At 43.1% G+C, this 20,526-nt stretch overlaps 1 protein-coding gene and 1 long non-coding RNA gene across 18 annotated transcripts in view; one reads left to right on the top strand and one right to left on the bottom strand.

The window, feature by feature from the left end:
* Window positions 1-3,387, top strand: part of LOC147028202 (uncharacterized) — a 34,071-nt gene extending 30,684 nt beyond the window's left edge. The window contains exon 5 of the long non-coding RNA XR_015057462.1: window positions 2,707-3,387. This is a non-coding gene — a long non-coding RNA (uncharacterized LOC147028202). The remainder of the gene's footprint in view (window positions 1-2,706) is intronic.
* Window positions 1-20,526, bottom strand: part of LOC147028201 (supervillin-like) — a 196,012-nt gene that overhangs the window by 110,355 nt on the left and 65,131 nt on the right. For 14 of the 17 annotated variants that reach the window (XR_015057460.1, XM_085878374.1, XM_085878372.1 and 11 more), the window contains 4 exons: window positions 18,656-18,758; window positions 13,126-13,202; window positions 5,231-5,276; window positions 4,266-4,402 (listed from right to left, as the gene is read on the bottom strand). Coding sequence is in view for 16 of the 17 variants with exons in the window: in XM_085878374.1 (XP_085734500.1) it covers window positions 4,266-4,402; window positions 5,231-5,276; window positions 13,126-13,202; window positions 18,656-18,758 (363 nt within the window). In the remaining variant the exon portion in view is untranslated. Of the gene's footprint in view, window positions 1-4,265; window positions 4,403-5,230; window positions 5,277-6,449; window positions 7,368-13,125; window positions 13,203-18,655; window positions 18,759-19,162; window positions 19,283-20,526 lie in introns of those variants that run through there. The other 3 variants (XM_085878378.1, XM_085878380.1, XM_085878376.1) reach the window with 3 other exon arrangements.

Raw genomic sequence — 20,526 nt, 5'->3', positions numbered from 1 at the left:
GTTACATTCATCATTATCGAGTATATTCACAAATATTATTTTAGAACTTGGTTCTTGTTCTAAATATCTTTGTTGAGCAGAAATAAAATGATTAACTTCTCTGAAAGAAACAATTTCCTTCAAGGGAAAGTTGATATGGCAAGTTGAATAAAACTCATATTTCTGATGGAGATTATACCCAAGCTAAAAAGGTTTGGGAGAAGTTTAATAAAAAGAATCTTGGAGAATATCATGATTTGTGTCTTAAAACTGATGTGTTGTTATTGACCGATGCGTTTGAAACTTTTAGAACAGTCTGTCATAATAAAAATTCTTATGGATTAGACCCCGTTCACGATTACACAGCCCCGGATTTGGCTTGGATGTGCTATGTTAAAAATGACAAAACAAAATTTGGAATCAATCAGTGATATAGAAGGCTAAAAGAGGAGGAATATCTCAAGTATGTTCCAAGAGATATGCTAAAGCAAATAACAAATATCTTCCTGATTATAATAAGAATGAGGACAACTCTTACCTGATGTATTATGATGCTAACAATTTGTATGGGTGGGCTATGTCTCAATCTTTACCTTATGGAAAACTTAAATGGGTTAAAGAAAAACATTATGAAAAAGTTTTACAAGACATTGTTGTCTCCTCTCAAAAAGAATTGGATGAAGCTGAAGTTGGATATTATTTTGAGGTTGATTTAAAATATCCAGAAGAACTTCATCACAAACATTAAGACCTACCTTATGCCCCTGATAAAGAAAGTCCAAGAAAAGAATGGTTAAGTGATTACCAACAGTCATTCAATATAAAAGGTAAATCTCCAGAAAAACTACTTACAACATTAAATGACAAAGAAAGTTATGTTTTGCATCAAAGGAACTTGAGACAATATTTATCTGCTGGGTTGAGAGTGAGGAAAATTCATTGGAATTTTAAATTTAAACAAAGTCATTGGTTAAAGAAGTATATTGATTTTAATACAAAAATGAGAACAGAAGCAAAAACAGATTTTAAGAAGGACTTTTATAAATTAATGAATAATGCTGTATTTGGAAAGACTATGGAAAATGTTAGGAATCGACAAACCATAAGACTTGCTACATCTTGGAAACAGGCTTCAAAGTTAATCAATAGACCAAGTTTTGAACGAGCAGAGGTGTTTTCAGAGAACTTTTGTGCTATTAATTTGAAAAAAGAGAGTATTGAAATGGATAAACCTATTTATATTGGAACATCAATTCTTGACTTGTCAAAGTTGTTAATGTTTGACTATTACTATAATAATTTAAAATCAAGGTATAAGGATAATGAATCATTGTTATATATGGATACAGATAGTTTCATATTAGAAATTAAGACAAGTGATGTATATGAGGATATGATTGACAATATTGATATATATGATACAAGTAATTATAAGTCAGGTGATGTGTTGTTTTCATCAAAGAATAAAAACGTTATTGGTAAGTTTAAAGATGAATTGGGTGGGAAGGTCATGAGTGAATTTATAGGATTGAGATTAAAGTCTTATGCTTTTACGTATATTGATAACAATAACATTGAAAGATGTGATAAGAAGCTGAAGGGAATAAAGAAAAATATAATCAACGAAACAATAAACTTTAAACATGATTACAACTGTTTAACCTTAAAGAAGGAAGAGTACAGAAAAATGAATACAACAAGAAGTGATAAACATCAATTATATACAGAAGAGATAAATAAGAAAGCATTAGGAACTTTTGATGATAAAATATATATTTTAGAGAATGGAATAAATAGTCTCCCTTATGGTAATAAGTATGTGTTAAGATATTGGGTTGGGAATTTTAACAGGCTACTGCCATCTTTTTACTGATTTATAAATGATAGAACCAAGCAATAACCAAACCAAAGAGTGGAGATGTAATCAGCCTTGGTATTTAAATGGGAAACAAAGAATGTGAGAAATATCAAATAAATCTTATTGAAGAAATAACCACGGTAAAAGTAGATAAAACAAATAAGCGGATAAATTTAATTACAAAATAAGTTGGAGGATGTAAAGTAAAAAAAATATCCTTGAATGGACTGAAAACTTTGATGGTTATCATTTGAACAATGGAAAAACAATTTACTACAATCTCAAAATGATATGTGGCTCAGGTGGTCAAATAAGAGCATTAAGAGAAGTTCATCATTTCATTTCTGTTCAACAAAGACATTTAAACCAAGAACCAAGTTCCAAAGTAATCTTTGTGAATATACTCGATGGTGATGAATGTAATAGGAAAATTAAGTAATTCCCCAAAATGGAACATGGACATTCATTGGTTCGCTCTGAGTGGAATGAAAATATGAAAGGGAAGAAGTGCTTTAATCAGCAAGTCTCAATTTTACATTTGCTTGTATGGGAAGGGGAGAAAATCAGTCTCCTGTTTTACATTTGCTTATATGGGAGGGGGAGAAAATAAGTCAATTTTACATTTGTTTATATGGGAGGGGGAGAAAATCAGTCTCAATTTTACATTTGCTTGCATGGGAGGGGGAGAAAATCAGTCTCAATTTTACATTTGCTTGTATGGGAGGAAAGGGGATAGGTGGGGAGAAAATTAGTCTCCTATTTTGGGCTTTTGGAGCTTGAGTCAGAAAGTTTTTCCCTTTTCCCCCATTCATTTGAATGGCTGCCTCAGAACGCCATTTATCCTTGACTCACGTGCCTCGTGGTTGCAGCAGGTTGATTAGCATCTCAAGGAGATGGGATGGGCCAGGCATCTGCCTGGGGATGGCCAGATGGAGGCCCCTGGAGTACCGGCGGAAAGTGGAGGCAGCGACATGCTGCTCTGGCACATGCTCCCATACCTGACCTGGCCTGAGTATTGTAGGTCATCTCCATTTGCAAGTTTCAGGAGGTGGAATGGAGTCCTCCAATGACTCAAAGTATCCATCTCCGCTTCGGTAAGGTATGGTTCATGGACCAAGCTGTTGAATTTTTATTGTGTGTGTGTGTGTGTGTGTGTGTGTGTGTGTGTGTGTGTGTGTGTGTGTGTGTGTGTGTTTTCAGTCACTTGCACTACCCCATGCTAGCACGTGCACTGTCACTCTACTAAACAAAACAAAAATCTTCTTCTTGCATTTGCCAGCTTAGCTGCCAGGTAGCTGTCAATTTGTTCAAGCATGACTGATGCTGTGCCCCTCTACCAGTACACTGGTACTCATTTTGCCAACCTCAGAAGGATGACAGGCTGTCAACCCCACCTAGTGTTAATTCAGCAGCCAACAGAGCTCAAACTCTGGACCATACGATCCCAAGCCAGCCACCCTAACGAAGCTAACACCAGGCTTACAACAAAAATACATCCTATTCTCCTTTGTCATAACTGGTTGATGGATCAAATTGCAAAGGCCCCATAGTGTTGTGCGGTGCCTCATTGTCATCTGGTGAGATTTTTGTTTTGTTTTGCTTTTTTTTTAACACGAGATCACATTGTTTGCCCTTTTTATGTGATCTGTTTTAATTTAGGATGTTACTTCATTTCTTTCGGAGCTTGGAGCGATGTTATCTTCTACAGAAAAGCAAATGAGATGTTTGTTTGTTATTGACACTACTCCTTTGAACAGGCACCATCTGTGGTGGGGAAGGAGTGGTAGTCCAGAGGAGGGGGTAGTGTGGAAGGAGGGAGGAAGGAGAATGTGTGGGGTGGGAGTAGGGAGGAGTGGGTAGGAGGAGGGAGGTGAAGGTGTGGGAGTCTGTAGGGAAGTGAGGTGGGGTGGGAGGAGGGAAGTGGCAAGAGGAGGGACACGACATTGCCGGCAATGCTGGGTACCTTTGCTTTTGCTCCCACCCCATTCTTCCTCAACCCTCCCTCCATCCACACTCTCCCCCCTTTCATTTCCACCATCCTTTCTTACCCTCCGCCTTCTCACTCCCCAACCCCTCCATGCTTCCCCCTCCCTCTGTTCACTCTCCCCTGCTCTCTCTCTCTCCCCAGTCCTCTGCCCTCCTCCTCTTCACTCCCCTCCCTCCTCATGCCTCCACCCTCCTCACTCTCTCCACTCCCCATCCTCAGCTGCTCTCTCTCCCCCTTTCTCTATCTCCCTCCCCCCTCTCTCCCCACCTTCCTCTCTCTCCTCCCCCTGCCCCTCTCCTAGCATTCTCATCAGTGAAGCGACGGGTGGTTTTGCTGGTGATAAACAAACAAACCATTTTCGTTAAAACTGCTATAATCATGAGCATATATATTCGATTAACTGGAAGTAAATTGTTGTGGAGTAAAAGCAGAAAAGCTCACCAAGTCCATTAGCAATCTGATCACCACGTCCTAGGTCTCCTTGTTGACCAGACTGCAGGAGTGTGTGGGGGTGACCACTTCCAAGCCTCAAGGTCTCATTCACAATACCCTCCATGCGTCTCGATAACCGTTCCTTCCTGGGTATGATGAAGAGAACAGCGACGTTTGCAATTTTACAGAATGGTTACGTTTGAGGTTATGCTGTAAAGGCATTACATCATCTCCTCCAAAGCAACAGTTCTTGGCTCAGGAACACCGAGGATCTAAACAGCTCACTAAACGTTTTTTCTCCAGCACTTTAATGGTGTCATAAGCAAAAATTAAGTCAATTGCTCAATTTTTAAGGGAAAACATTTCTGAAAAAGAAAAAACTAAACACTAAACATACTGTTAGCAACAAGGCATAATGCTTAATGGCGTTTACGATGAAGAGAGAGGTTATAGAAGGCATACATGACCTATTTTCAGGGCTCAATTTGTGTCTGTGACCCAAATTTAACTAGACAGCAGACAGGTATTTGATTTTTTTTGTATGTTCTAATTGACAAGGTACAAGACTACACCGATAAAATCTCAAAAAAGATCTTACACAGCTCGAGTGGACACAGGAAGATCCAGTCAATTACGAGAAACGGGTTGTGAGGATGTTTCGACTGAGCAGCCATCCACACCTGACCGGTGGAGCGTAGACCCAGTTGTCCTTTCCCCGCTAATCATCGCCCCAAACATCACTGCCCATTAATGTGTGACGCAAACAAATGACTGTCCCCTTTCCTTGCCAAAGCAATCATTATATGCTGCCATACATTTCTCTGAGCATAATACGATTGCCCAACTCATCCTTCTCGTAAACAAGTTTTCACACAAATTATTCTGATTACTGCTACTTGGTGAGAGCAGTCGAAGGTACCTGCTGTATTTGGATGAGAGAATACACTTAATGGTTCCTGCATTCAATCACATACCTGTTCATGTTCCAATCCAGCTCAAAAGCTTCTCGCAGCTTTGAGACTGTAAACAAGATTGATGCAGAATGAGAAAAGTACATGTTACCTGTCATTGGTACATACTTGATGTTCTTGTTTTCATCACAAGGGAAAGCAACAAGCTTTTATTACATTTATTTTGTGTACAAAAATCAGGGCGACTGGAAGAGCTGAACGACAGAGGGAAGCAGATTCACAGACTGATGAGGGATCAAAAGGGAGGTTGTAGACAGCACAAGAGAAGGGTGGGGGATGGGGTGAGACACTTTGTTTGTTTGTGAGTCACTTGCGCATCCTCTCTAAGTCATTTAAGATGTGACTCAGTCATTTAAGATGTGACTTCATTGCCCAACTCATTGGGAGACAAAGACTGTACATGAGTGAATGGGTGGCAGAAAGTGGCAGGAAGGAAAGGGTACGAAGGGGTCAATGAGAGCAGAAGCAATCATGGAGGGGAATGGGAGAAATCCTCAGGGGACAATGGGCAGCACTCGCGAAGGACTGGGGGGAAGGAGTACGAGTCAATATTCGCGGGAAGTCGGTTCCACAGACGAGAGAATCGTGAGATGAGGAAACAGAGGTGAGCATTTGAATATCATATGCCTGGTGTTGGCTTAATGGTTTGGGTGGTGGGCTTGGGATCCCAGGATCCTGAGTTCAAATCCCGCTCAGCTGTTGAATTAATACCAGGTGGGGTTGACTCTGCCTGTCATCTTTCCGAGGTCGGCAAAATGAGTGCCAGCTTGCTGGTATCCTGTGTCGGAGTGGTGACCCGTCCAAGATTGTGCCAAAGAGCCAAGGGGACTGCTAAGGCAGCACCAGCGCTCTGCACAGAGTATGATCCCAATGGATGGATGGATTCGAATATAAATCGAATTCCGTCGGTTTTAATCCGTGTGGATTCAAACCATGCCAAAAGTGGCTCAAACAATGAACGGGCTGGGTTCAGCAGACACAAATAATTGTGTTTCTCTGTGGAGCTAAAACCCTACACCGGTGATCAGGAAACACCCGGCTAATTACCGCGAGGGCTGAAAGTGGGGGGGGGGGGGTCAGTAAATGGCAGGCATGGTCATAAGTAATTTCACCTGCAGAACAATAACATGCAATCACAACTCATATTCAGGTCAATTATTAACAACTTTTACAGTACAGTTATTCAAAACTGAAGGAAGCACCGATTAGCACAGTTGCTCACCCACTCGGAAAATTGGAAAGGGGGTTTGTGGGTGGGTAGTATGATGGGAACTGTGGAAGGATTGGGGAGAAAAGGGCAAGGGGTTTTTATACAACATCTTGTCTCATAGAAGGGTAAGGTGGCAGAGAGGAAAAAGGCACCAAACTTATAGTGTGGCAATCAACAAGAAAAGCAAAGGAAGGAATGAACGGGAAAAAAAAATAAAGAGAGAGAGGAGGGGAAGCAACACGGTGGCCTGCAAAGCAGAGGGTTAATAGTATAAAGGATCATGGTTAGCATGAGGGGATAACATGAGTTGACAGTGTCTCAAGATTCATGGGATCTCAGTGTCATTGCCTCAATCTCAGTGTCATTAAAAGATCAGGTGTCTCAGTGTCGTTGAGAGACAAGATGTCTGCCTGAGGTTCTTGAGTTAAGAGGGCGATTAAACCACATCAGAAAGGCAGTTACACATTTTTTTTTTTGAATGCATAGTTGAGGCTCGTGGAAGAGCTAGTGCACTGAATGAGTCAGGATATAACAGGGCACAAAAGGAACAGGAGAGATGCACGCAAAAGGAACAGTAGAGAGAGGGTGGAAACACCAACAGCAGTGTTGAAGGCCTAGCTGGAGGGATACTTGAACAAATAATGGGTGTGGTGAGGAATATGGGGAGGGAGGGCAGGAGAGGATTGATATGGTGGACAGGATGGATACAGAAGGAAACTCCAAGGAGGGAAAACTGGAGTTTTGGAAGGAGGAGGGATTGGGGTGGCGTTAACAAGGGTAGAAAAGATCATGGTTTTGGGTTTGGGACGATCTGAGATTGTGCTGAACAACTGTCTTGAAGACCTTGAGGGAAGAATGACATTGAAAATAATGTGGATGTTGGTTCCACAGGTGGGGAAAAAAAGAGGAAGGAATGAGAGGAAGTGAGCAGTGAGCCTGGACTTAGGTAGTTTCACCAGAAGGAGGTTGATGGTGGATCGTGTGTGCCTCACAGAAGCCTGGGGCAGGGGGGGGGAGAAAGCACAGAAAGAGCAGAGGGTGCAAGACCAGAAGGGAAGTGGATGGAGACAGAGAGACCACCGACCTGTCTGCGATGGCAAAGTGACTCAGCTTCATAGATTCAGCTTCATCATGGGAGATTCCAATAATAATGAAAGCCTTGCTTTCCAAGGCGTCAAGCTGAGAAAGATGTGAGGCAGGGGAGCCAGCCCAGAGGGGAGAACAGTACTCCATCATCCTGTGGATGAAGGCTTTGTAGGTGGATAGAAATTCAGGAGTGCCAAGGAAGGACTTTGCACGACATAGGATGCCCAGTCGGCGGCTTGCTTTGGAGGCCAACTTTGAAATGTGGTTTGTCCAAGAAAGATCATGGCTGATGGTGAAACCCAGGAGTTTGAATGACTGAACTTCCTCAGCAGGATTGTTAAGAAAGTGGATTGGGGGATGTGGGGGGGGGGGTCCAACGGTCCTTTTGGAGAGATTGTAAGAGTGAGATGTGTCTGTATTGAAAGACATATTCCCAATGTGTTGATCAGCTTGTGATTTTGGCAAGGTCTGAACAGAGGGAAGAGGCTGCAGCCTGCCTGTCAGAAGGATGAGGGATGTCACGGCAGAGAGTAGAGTCATCAGCAAATAGATAAAGGGGATTTTCCAGAGTCAGAGAAATCATTTATGAAGAACAGGAATAGTACTGGGCCGAGAACACTGCCTTGGGGGCACTCCAGCCTTGACGGGGAGAGGAGGTGAAAGGATTCTGTTGAGAGCTATATGTTGGTTGTGAGAGTAGAGGAAGTATTTTAACTTTATCAAAGTAACTTAACTAAGGGATGCAGTCATGTGTGGAGTTGGCCTTCGATGTTATAGGCAGAGAGTTTTGAGAGCAAGGCAGGATGCCAGAATATATTGTTGCGAATTCGCGCCCGCCGGCGTGCGATCGGCCGCTCGACTCGAATGGCGGCCGCCTCGCCTACTGGAACGGACAATTCAGTCGTGACCCTCTCGGAACAACGCCGGGAGCTAGTCACGGGTGGGGGTTTAACCTCACCACAATCGTGCCAATTGCCCACCCACGCAGGATAGGGTTGCTCGCCAAATTCAACCTACCTAAGTACCTGCGCGAGTGGTCGACCGGGCGATCATACCATGCCACAGGCCGACTCCGGACACGAACCGCTTAAGCGGTCCGTTCCGTGCTACAGTGATAACCGAGCGGTGTTATCGTCGGCCTTGACAGTTCCGATTAATTATCCGGGTTCTCGAAACCCGCTACGAGCCTCTTACGTGAAGCAGGATGGAGAGTCAATAAAAGGAAAGGAGACGAAGCGAAGCGGGAACAATTACACAAGCACGTTTAATGGCACACGCAGACCAGCATGGAAGGCACGTATACAGTCACAATCATCATGTACAATAAAGCAAAGGCAAGTCAAGAAATGGCACGTATACACAATCACAGGCAAAAGAGATGTCCCGACTAAACCCGACACACGGCAACACTTAATCCAGTTTTACTTCAAGGACAGGCGCCACCCACAGTCATTTACACGAAACCAAAGGAAAAGAGAAAGTTGCGACTTCCCTGCGCGCGTCGTCCAGCGTCGCGTCCTTGACCTCGAATCCAAGCCTCCCCCGATGTGGTCTGCGACTCGCACCTCACGCTGGCACGTGTAGCTGCTCCGCGCCACGAACGGGGCTTCCGGCACCTGGCAGAAGGCTCGCCCTCTCCCGCTGTAGACGGCGACAGGGCCCAGGACGGGGATGCGCCGACTCAACTCCCTTCAGCTGGACTCTTAGGAGAACTCTCTGAAGAACTCGTAGACGAATGAACCACCAACAGCAACAACGACACACAGACGAGCGAAGAGGAAGAGGAGGAGGAAGCGAGTGGAGGAAGAGAGAGAGCGCCCCGCCCGTGTTTGTCCTTTATAGCGTGAGGCTCCGCCCTTCGCTCCACCCCGTTTTCAGCTCCACCCTCCTTCGAGAGGGTTCTCGAAAAGGGGCGTTCCCTCACCCCGACCGCCTCACGCTGTTCATTCACCAATCGGCGGCGCGCTGCCCTTCCCCCTTCCTTCACACCAAGCGCGGGGAAGAATGGCGGGAAAAGCCCACCAGCATCGTTGGCGGTTTTTGTTTGTTTGAAATAAAAGATAGAGAAATAAAAACGACTAACTGAAGGATCGCAGCCCGAATGGATCACATAAATTCCCTCTATACAACGGGTTTGGGCTAACTACACATGTACCTACAGAGATATCTCACCTGAACCTGAAGGCCCTTTATGGTGTAATGCGAATTTCCACAGCCGTAACAATATATAAAACATGAGACATGTCCAGAGAGATGGCCCTGATCTCATGTCTGATATTGAGGGCTTCCATCTGTTGTTGGATGAGTAGAAGCAGAATGTCCAAGGTAGAGTGGCTTGGTCTGAATGGTGATCTGAGATGAATTTGTTGGAGAAAAGGAAGGATTTCATATCAATTATGATGATGAATTCCAAGATCTTGCTGATGAGTAGAAGTAAGCTGATAGGTCTGTTGTTAAAGGGATCCGTTTTTGTACCTTTTTATGTAATGTAGTGATGTTGGCTGATTTACAAGCAGATGGAAGATGACCTAGGGTAAATTATAGCATGAAAAGGCAGAGATAAGATGTGCTAGAGCAGCAGAGCTGTTTAGACCATCCAGTCCAGCTGCAGAGTCAGATTCGAAGGTTGATAGAAACTTCTTCACCTCTCAGGAGCAAAAGATATAGAGTCCAGGGGCAGTTGGGTATGACAACGAAGGGTGGGTACCGAGAGTGAGGGGTTAAACCACAAGATTTTGAAGCAAACACAGAATTGAGGGATTCGGTCTTCTCATAGGCAGATTCATCTGTGGTGACATTTGAAGAGAGGGAAGCAATGGAAGGGGAGCATACACCAGAGACAGACTTAACAAGGTGCCACCAGGTCTTCGAGGAGGGAGACAAGTTTGAAAGTTCATTCTTCAGGTTGGACAGATTGTTTTCTGGCTCTCCTAAAAGTGGGCACACACTTGTTGTGGACTTTTTGGAATGCACTGTTGATTGTCTTCAGTTGGATTTTCCTTCCAGGAAGTGAAGGCATGCTTCGCAACTGCCTCACCCCAGAATTTAGTGTATCATGGGCAGGAAGAAGGGAAGAATAATTGAAAGTGAGATAGGATGAATCTGTGCATGATGGAGAGCATGTTTCTGTGGAAGAACTCCCAAGCTGAGTTAACATCAGGGGCAGTAGATATGGGAGATCAGTCTTGAAGAGAGATCGCTACTTGCAGTCCCTGCCCATCTGACTGAGTGAAATGCCAGACTTGCCAGCATTGAGGCAGCTCTCTGAGAATAGCCAGAGAGATGTTGATTTTCACAAGCATATGATCAGATGAACCAATTGGAACAGAGGAAGAGCAAGAGACATTTGCAGGAAAGTTAGTCATCACCAAGTCCAGAATGGAGGATTTGCCATTGGGAGAAATACAGGATGGAAAGCTAACAGAATGAGTCAATCCCATGGAGTCACAGAAGTCCTTTGCAGAAGTGCCATGGATGGTGATAGAGGTATCAACATCCAGCCAATCATCGTGACAATTGAAATTGTCACATAGGAGAAGAGAGAGTTGGGATGAGCGGTTAAAAGATTGTCCATGTGGTCTGAGAGAGATGTAGATGGAGTCATCACTGTTTGCAGGATGGTACAACAAAGACAAGCATTAGGAGGAGGTGGAGGGAAGTCACAGCCATAGGTACTCCTGGGGGTTGGGAGGTGTAAGATCAGTACAAGCACAGTGAGAAATTAATTTCTTGATGTAAAGTGCAACTCCGCCGCTGGGACGTGGTTCAGGTCTATCAAATCAAACAAGACAACAACCCGTGAGGGACAGAAAGGAGTCAGGGATGTCCTGTGGGAGGAAGGATTCTTTTAAACAGACTAGTGGTCCGATGGACCAAATTTTCATTGGTCTTCACAGCCTTGTTACATACCCGCCTGCTTCCCTGCTTAAGCACTAGCTTGCCTTTCACCAAGCCCAAATGTGCTTGGGGCCAGCGTGGGAATTATTTGTTCGTTATTATTATTGCCATACGATACTATTATGATTATTGTTTTAAATGTTATTAGTATTAATTAATATATGCCTTGTTGCAATGTCATCATTGTTTTTGTTATTTGTTTTGTAATTAGAATACCATGCCATGGTACAAGGACATATTAAGCCACTTTATATACCTTAGCATGATGTGTGTTTAAAACATGGGAATTCTAATGGATTTTTTTTGTAGTTAATTAGCCGAATCAACTCAGGGGGTCATGACGATCATTCTGGTCTATCACATTCCACATCAGAACACTAGAAAAACCTGTCTATGTCTATGTCTATGTCTATGTCTATGTCTATGTCTATGTCTATGTCTATGTCTATGTCTATGTCTCTCTCTCTCACACACACACACACACACACACACACACACACACACACACACACACACACACACACACACACACACACACACACACACACACACACACACACACACACACACACACACACACACCTGATCCATTTATAGTAGTCTTAAAGGGTCTACAGAGTCTTAGGGGTCTTGTGGATCTTTTGGGTCCTCTGGGTCTTTGAGGTCCTCGGGAACTTTTGGGTCTTCTGGGTGTTTTGGGTCTTTAAAAAAAATTATTATTAATATATATATTTTTTGTATACATTGTCGAGTATGAGAGCTAACACACAATGCACAACAAGGGGGACGGGAGAGGGAAGGACAAAATAGGGAGGAACAGAGACGATCGATTTGTGGAAGGGAGAGGGATGGGGCAAGGGACATGGGGTATATAAAATGGACACCACAGGGACTTTCAGGACCTCACACGACAGGGAACTTTTGGGAAGGAAGACAGGAAATTTGAAGAAGGTGGGTTTGCGGTGAATTAACGGTGGTAGAAAAGATTGTGGTTGTGGATTGCGGAAGATAGGAGGTGGTGGTGAACAGCTGTTTTGAAGGCCGAGAGGGAAGAATGGGATTGAAGAGTGAGTGGGAGTTTATTCCAAAGGTGGAGAAAAAAAAGAGGAATGAAAGAGTGAAGGTGAGCAGTGATTTGTGAGCAGGTCTTGGGGCTCTTTTGGCTCTTTTGGTTCTTTTGAGTCCTCGGGGTATTTTGGGTCTTTTGCATCCTTGGGGTATTTTGGGTCCTCTGGGTCTTTTGGGTCTTCTGAGTCTTTTGGGTCCTCTGAGTCTTTTTGGTCCTTATAAAAATGACGACGTCGGCAGCGATAATGAATTCCTCGACTTTGCTTGCTGGAATCAAGCTAATTGTCCTGTAAAAAAAATTGCATATATTTGCACCTCTATTGTGAATGAGAGTGATAATATGAACCTTCCAGATAGATAGTAGGTGGCCAAGGAAGGAAAGGCTAAAGCGAGCAAACAAAGGAGAAGCAAGCATAGCAAAGCAGGATATAAGAGATTTAGGAGATCATAGTTGGGTGAAGGGATCGAGGGAATGCCAGAGAATGTATGGAGCATACGGCAGTGGGGGGATGGCATACACACCATACTTGTGCACATAGTAAAAGGATGGCCCCCGAACTAAAACTCATAATGAAGCAGTGCATCACATCCATCGTAGATCTAACAAACACAGGTCGTTCCAGATATTCAAACCCACCTCGTGATCTGAAGGTGATGTCACGGCCTATGACAGAGAGGGGACCATCACCCCCATTGCTCAGTGCTCTGTGAGGGCTGGGAAGGGTAAAATATCAAGCATTATTATCGTTTCCACACCTCAAAACAGTGTGTATTTTCACAGGGTGAAAGGTGTCACGTTCAGCGATCGTTGTGTTCGGTGATCAGCCCGAACATACCAAACGTTTGTAAAGCATGTTTAGAGTGATTGAACATATAACAATTAAAGGTTTCCACTAAAGGGTGCCTACAAATGTACAGCAAAGTGTAAAGTACATTTTAGAAAGGTCACCTGATTAGTCACTTAAGCTCCGATAAGTCCATAAAATCAACATAATAAATGGTATTTGCAGCTTTATATTTACTCCATGCTTTAATAAATCAATGTAAAACATCAAAAGGTAACACCATTTTTGTGGTATTTTCATGTATAAATTGATGGCTAAACAACAGTCACACAACAATCGCTGTTGGATTGAGTGATTGGTGCATTTTTAACCATCGATACAAGAAAATACAAAAGATTATCCATTGGTACCAATTATTATAATCCACCACAAGTTTGGTCACACGGTCAATATCGAGTTATTTAGACCATGGTAAAGCAGCAAGAGGGCTGACAGGATGGCCTAGGCAGGAGAGGTATTCACACTCACCTTTGAGCTGTCTAGCTTAAGGCCCAGTCACATCTTGACGTTTTAGCCAGGAATGGCAACGTATAAAAATGCACGTAAAACGTTGGCGTATGCTGAAGTTTTGAGGTTTTTTTTTAAGTTTTGGTCGTATTCATATCGTGTTGGTCATATGCATAACGTATTAGTAACGGGTACAGAACGTTTCGTTGTGTCAAAGATAACTTATACCAACGAATGCTTAGCCTGTTGTCGGCGTTCACAACCTATGCCCAACGATAGTTTAACTTAGCCATAGCGCGCTGCACGTATCGCTAACGAACTCGTGGCGTTCTCTGTTAAAAACCTGCCGCATGCCGATTTAAATCATAACCGCCTGAAAATTGGAAATGTCAACATCGCAGTCACACCTTGATGATTTAGCCAGCGTATGCCGACCTATGAAAAATGTGTCTAAAACGCTGGGACACGTCGAATACGGTATGGGTAAGTTGTGTATACGTTAGGAGCACGATGAAAAACAATGAAGTACGCTGGCATATTACGTGGTACGTCTAGTACGTCGTGAAATTTCAAGCATGCTGAAAATTTTACGACGTACTCGACGTATGGCTCACAACTTCTGCATACGCTGGCATAAGTTCTCGGCACGCTCCGCGATCGTTTACACACGTCGGCCACACGTTACTTGTAAGTTACTCATAAGTTGAAACACGTCGAGGTAATGTTTAGCATACCCTAAACTTAATTTTTAACCTATGAGTAACGTGCTTTGAACCTATGAGTAGCATGCTTTGAACCTATGTGTAACGTATCTCAAACGCACATTGTCCTGTGTAGACGAATTTGATTGACGTCTTCCGGACGACCACAGAACTTACTGAACGTGTTTCTAACTTACATCTACCGTATAATGGTGATTTGGCAGCGTTTAGGGGAATTGTTATATACAAATGGGCTTCACAAGAGGAACCCGTCAGTGTTCCACACTCCATGTTGAGTAGATGTCAATGTCAGTAGCAGTGGCAGTAGCAGTAATAGTAGGAGTAGTTCGAGAGAATTTAGTGATGTCGATGTTGGTAGTAGTAGTAGTAGTAGTAGTAGTAGTAGTAGCAGTAGTAGTAGCAGTAGTAGTTCGAGAGAATTTAGTGATGTCGATGTTAGTAGTAGTAGTAGTAGTTCGAGAGAATTTAGTGATGTTGATGGTAGTAGTAGTAGTAGTAGTAGTAGTAGTAGTAGTTCGAGAGAATTTAGTGATGTTGATGGTAGTAGTAGTAGTAGTAGTAGTAGTAGTAGTAGTAGTAGTAGTAGTAGTAGTAGTAGCAGTAGTAGTTCGAGAGAATTTAGTGATGTCGATGTTAGTAGTAGTAGTAGTAGTTCGAGAGAATTTAGTGATGTCGATGTTGGCAGTAGTGGTAGTAGTAGTAGTAGTAGTACTTTCAAGTAACGTGTTGCAAAGTGTGAACAACATGCGTGTAGCGTGCTTACAAAACGTTACTCATAGGTTAGAAATAAGTTTCGGGTACGCTAAACATTACCTCGACGTGTTTCGACTAATGAGTAACTTACAAGTAACGTGTTTCAACGTGTGTCAACAATCGCATAACGTGCCTACAACTTATGGCCAGCGTAGCGGAACGTGTGAGTCATACGCCGGCATACGTCGTAAAATTTCAAGCATGAAAAAATTTGAGGAAAACCCAAAAGTTCAACGTTTAAAGCCAGCGTACTTCCACTTATGGCAGTGTTTTTCAGCGTGGTCTTAACATATACAAAATGTACCCATAACGTATTCGACGTGTACCAGCGTTTTACACAAATTTTCAAAAAATCAGCATAAGCTGGCTAAAACGTCAAGGTGTGACTGGGCCTTTAGGTTCGAGTCCTGGCTCAGCTAAAACTGTCATCCTGGTGTTTCACAGGCAGGGTGATTCGTCAATGTGTGTGCTGTCCCTTGGATGGATGTTAAACTGAGGTCTGGTCTGTTGGCATTAGTTGGTGGACGTCAAAGATCCTACGTTGTCCTTCGTGAAGAGTAGGCGAGCTATCACCGGCACCCTGGCCAAATTCCTGCTACTGGGACTGCTCGGAGGGAGACGGCAAACGAACAAGAATGACCTTAGGCTCCAGGCCAAGAAACTGCTTCGGCAGAACCAACGCTCTGCAACACTGAGTATGGTATATCGGATCGGCAAAGCATCGAGAAGATTTTTATGAACTAGAGATCAAGGCACAAAGAAGCAAAGCCATAACTACATGAAGACAGTTGAAAGTAAATACACCAACAGCGTAAAGGGACAAATTGGGACACAATTTATTGGACGAAGAATGGGCGAGGGGAAAAGGCAGCCAGAAACTAGAAGGGCACTCGGTAGTGATGTATCATATGTGTGGTAATTCATCTCTGCTAATGCCCTGTTCGATTCCCGCAAACAGAATTCAAAAAGCTTGACTAGTTTGAGATAATTTTTCAGGCGATTTCCATTAGTGGAGATATTTTGACGTCATAACTTTTTTTCTCGGAGGAATTTTCTAAATCAGAGATGGTTACTGTCTGCGCAGGGTATTTTTACATATATACGCCAAGTTTCAGGAAGTTTCGATGAAAACTGTCGGCTGTGAAACAAAAAAGTCCACAAGAAGAACAATGTGAGTAAGACTTAGAGATCGTCCACGAGGATATAAAAACAGACAGACAGATAGACGGAATAACAAAATCAACTGACTCATATGCTTGAAAAATGTTCGATTTTGCAAGTAACAAATGGAGTATTCCCTTCCTTCAGCACCCGACGATGACGTCATGCATCGCATGGATATGGAATTGGGAAGGAGCGGTGTACAAAAATAAATAAATAAAAATCACCCTGAATATCGCTTTCAGCCCTATCACTCATTGGTGAAGAATCACTTGAAAAATTCTAGTATCTGGATCCGGATCTTCACCAAAATCTATTCATTTCAACTTTGTCACCGAACCTGTCCACCAAATTTCATCCGAATCCGTCCATAACATTTTGAGATATCCCATTCACAGAAAAAGACAGACAGAAACACAAACAGACACGGGCGAAAACACAATCTCCGCCTAACTTTTGTGGCGGAGGTAACTAGAGAGTTCATAAAACAACTTACCCCATGCAGTCTTGAGGAATCGGACGTGCAAGGGTGTTTTCAACTCTTGCTTTGCGTTTCCGAGCACGATCTATATTAGCTTTGTTCATGAACTTTGAACAACAGGCACGCTGGAAACCTTTTGAAGCCAAGAGGCAATATGGAGCAGTCCAGAGATGAACCTCTGACAACTCTTCTCGGATAAACTGCAGATTTTGTAACGATCTTTGAGAAAAAGATGCACGAAACACAGATCTTTTGGACGAAGTTAGCTCTGTCGTTGCATTGCTTTCCAATGCCATTTTCATCTGAATCTCAGTGTTACTCCGCCCTCAGAGGTGTCAAATTTGATTGGTCGAGACAGCATAGAGTTTTGCCCAAGCATTGCGTTAAATGAGTTATTCGTGCCAGTTGTTTGTGTCCTTTATGACATCCTTAAAAACATTACGTTTCCTGTTTGGAATGATTTTCAATTTTGCTTTGACTGCCAGACAGACAGACTGAAGCAATTACTTGACCACGAGTGCTCATGAGTGCTTTACAATTTGTCAAATTCAGAGCCAGAGTAATGCTAAACTGCAGGTTCAGGTTCTGATTCATGTTCTACAGTGTTCAATGTGAAAATAAGTAGTTCCTCGATTATAATGTGACATCTGTCAGGCAGACAGAGTTAACCAATTGCTTAAACCCCACTTTGCGCAGGCTACAATACGAGCAAGTATCCAAATCAAAGCGAGCAACATGGGCAGTGCTAAAGGAACAGGCCAGCCCCACAGCCAGGGGTACTAAGGAGAGCGAGGCAGAGAGAAGAAAGAGCGAGGTGGAGAAGACGGGAGAAGGAGAGCGAGAGAGCGAGAGAGCGAGAGAGCGAGGGACCAAACAGCATATGCAGGGCCTCTTTTATCCCACCCCTGTGGTCACACACCCAGACTTTGAATGTTCTTTTCTCATTATCCGGCACCGTTGGCCAGTTAGGTGGCATGTCAACGTCTCAGTGGTGACATCACCGGTGTGGCCCGAACCAATGACGTGACACCTTGTAGCACACCAATGGCAGCGCACCCTTGTACTCGGAGCGTGGGCCACAAGGTGGGGGTGGGGGAGCGTAGATATCGGCCCAAACACGAAGTACCGACATCCAAGTCCACCCTTCTCCTTACTTTGTCTGGGTGCCCTCCCTGGTCCTATAAATTACACTTTCCTGTCTAATGCCTATGTCAACTATCCCGCCATTCAGGGCAGACATAAGAACAGGACAACTTCACTCAAACGGGTCCCCGTTTACAGAAAACGTTCCATGAATCATGAATAAAAGGGTAAAATTTCTTGTTCGTTTTTTTTTCTGTGTTCATTTTACATTTGCCATAAAAACCTTTTAGGGAATGTGAATGAGTTGTCTATTATTACTAGTTTATGTTGTCTATAGACAAGTTGTCTATTGTCTATGAGTTACAATGTCTTTTCATATTTTGTGCCATTATTTACTCATTTACGATTAACACACCATTATGAGCTTTAAAATGAAGACCAAAAGCACAGACGTCTGCCATTTCGTGGGTGTATAAAATAATGATCTTTTGATTTTGTCATTTGTACAAATGGTGATGAAATCATGTGCACACTGGTCTGTGTTGGGAGCAAATCCCATCGCTCGGTGTACTTCTCACAAAGTTTGAGATAAGGTTTCATACCCATGAGTACGATTACAATGATACAGTTATGCAATTTAAAAATCAATTCCACTTTAAATATTGTACAATGTACCTTGTGGTTGGATGGTTGAAAGCAAGTGCTGGTGTAAGCTTGGCTGGTTGGCCAAGACGATGTGCTGGTGTGAGCTTGGGATGTTGTCTGTTCAATGGTGGGCCTAAGGAGGATGAACAAAGGAAGGAACAGACAAGGTCACGCCAATGAGTCCGTACCTCGTGCAGTACCAGTGCAGGTGTTAACGAGTGGGTAGGGACATAATTAATGAATTCCCACTGGCATCTCTGTTGGCATTCCCAGCTGTATCTTTACTGAAGCTTTGTGGTGGGAGACAATTACATTCAACTCATTCATCCACAATAATATTCCATTACACGGAGTTCAAACCTGAAAATCACCAGGAGATGGGCACGGTATACCACATGCTTCTGGAGCCATCTTTATTGGAATGGCACCTCCACACACCCCATTTAAACAGTGTACAGTTTACGCTCGGCCGATGACCATGGTAGCATGTGGTGGGTGAAGTTTACATTGCTTGTTTAACTTCATGTTCAGTGACACCTTGTTTAGCAGCTGCTATCCATGAACCAGGGTGTGAAAGAGATCAGATCATTCTTTCCTGCCCCATGCTCGGTTCTTCCCTGCAGCAAGCAACCAGAGCTCGCCCATATATGGTACCACCTTCGGGTAACAAGAAGTTATTTTCCACCAAAACTCTGGAATTATAGACAATCACAATACAAACGTGTGATACTGTTATCATATATTAATTAATGGTGCAGTTGGACTTCATCACTTGGGTTGAGTGGTTAAGTGAGTTAAAAAGACAAGTTACAAAATGACATTTTTATCTTTTGTTATACTATATAAATGTTTTCAGTCCACAGGGAAGTACTGCCAAATGGGAGAGCCGACTTATATTGGCCTTCCATCTTATAATCCCATTTCTGATCCATTACAATCTATCTGTGCCACAGGGGCTGGCAAGGATTGCTTAGAACTCAGACTCACAAGACAAAAACTATGTATGCACACTCACCTTGGAGCTGTCCATCCTAGGTTTGAGTCTCATTCCAGCTATAAACTGTCACCATGGTGTTTTGCATTCAATGTGAGACATCAATGTGTGTGCCGTCCATTGGAAGGACATTAAGCTGGATGACCCGTTTGAAAGCATTTCTTGTTACTCTCGCCGAAGGAGAGGGTATTGCATTTGGGTCCGTTTGTTTGTGTCTAGCTGTTTGTCTACTCATGTAGGAGCAACTACTCATGTAGAATGATTTATTGATAATGACATCATAGGTCACATGGTGTGGCAGCCATGTTGGAAAAATGGAAGAAAAAAATTGGACCTCTGTACCTCTGAAACACTGCACCAAGGAAAGAAGTGAAACTTGACACACGGCAAGTACCCCTCATGGGGAATACGTGACTTTTTATGACGTAAAAGGTGCCTTCGTTATCACGTCATAATCGGATATGTAGAACGCTACATCTGATCAGTATGAAAAATTTTGAGGGTCATCTGGAGATAAAATGGTCCACATAAAAATATTTGATGACGTCATCAGTCATGTTACTATGCATCCTTTTTTAACTTAAAAAATACTCCTCTCTGAAGTGGCTGAACAAATCGAGGTGAAACTTTCCACGTATGATCACCTATCCGTGAAGAGCAAAATATTAACACATATGGCATCATAGCCATGTTGAATTTACCCTAAAACTTATTTTTAAAATCTTCTTCTCCATTATGGCTGGACAGATCGAGGGAAACTTCACAGAAACGTTCCCCAAGCCTTGGAGCCACCAGCGTATTCACAAATAATTGATAAGTTATGTGGTCTGGCAGCCATATTGGATTGAGCAAAAATATTTTTAAAATTGTCTTTTGAACCGCTTAATCAATTGACATGAAACTTCAC

Source organism: Eptatretus burgeri, chromosome 4 (genome assembly GCF_056783735.1).
Source record: "Eptatretus burgeri isolate ZD-2024b chromosome 4, Ebu_testis_v1, whole genome shotgun sequence".
NCBI classification, from domain to species: Eukaryota; Metazoa; Chordata; class Myxini; order Myxiniformes; family Myxinidae; genus Eptatretus; species Eptatretus burgeri.
The sequence above is the reverse complement of the archived record's forward strand: the minus strand, read 5'-3'. Positions and strand labels throughout refer to the sequence as shown.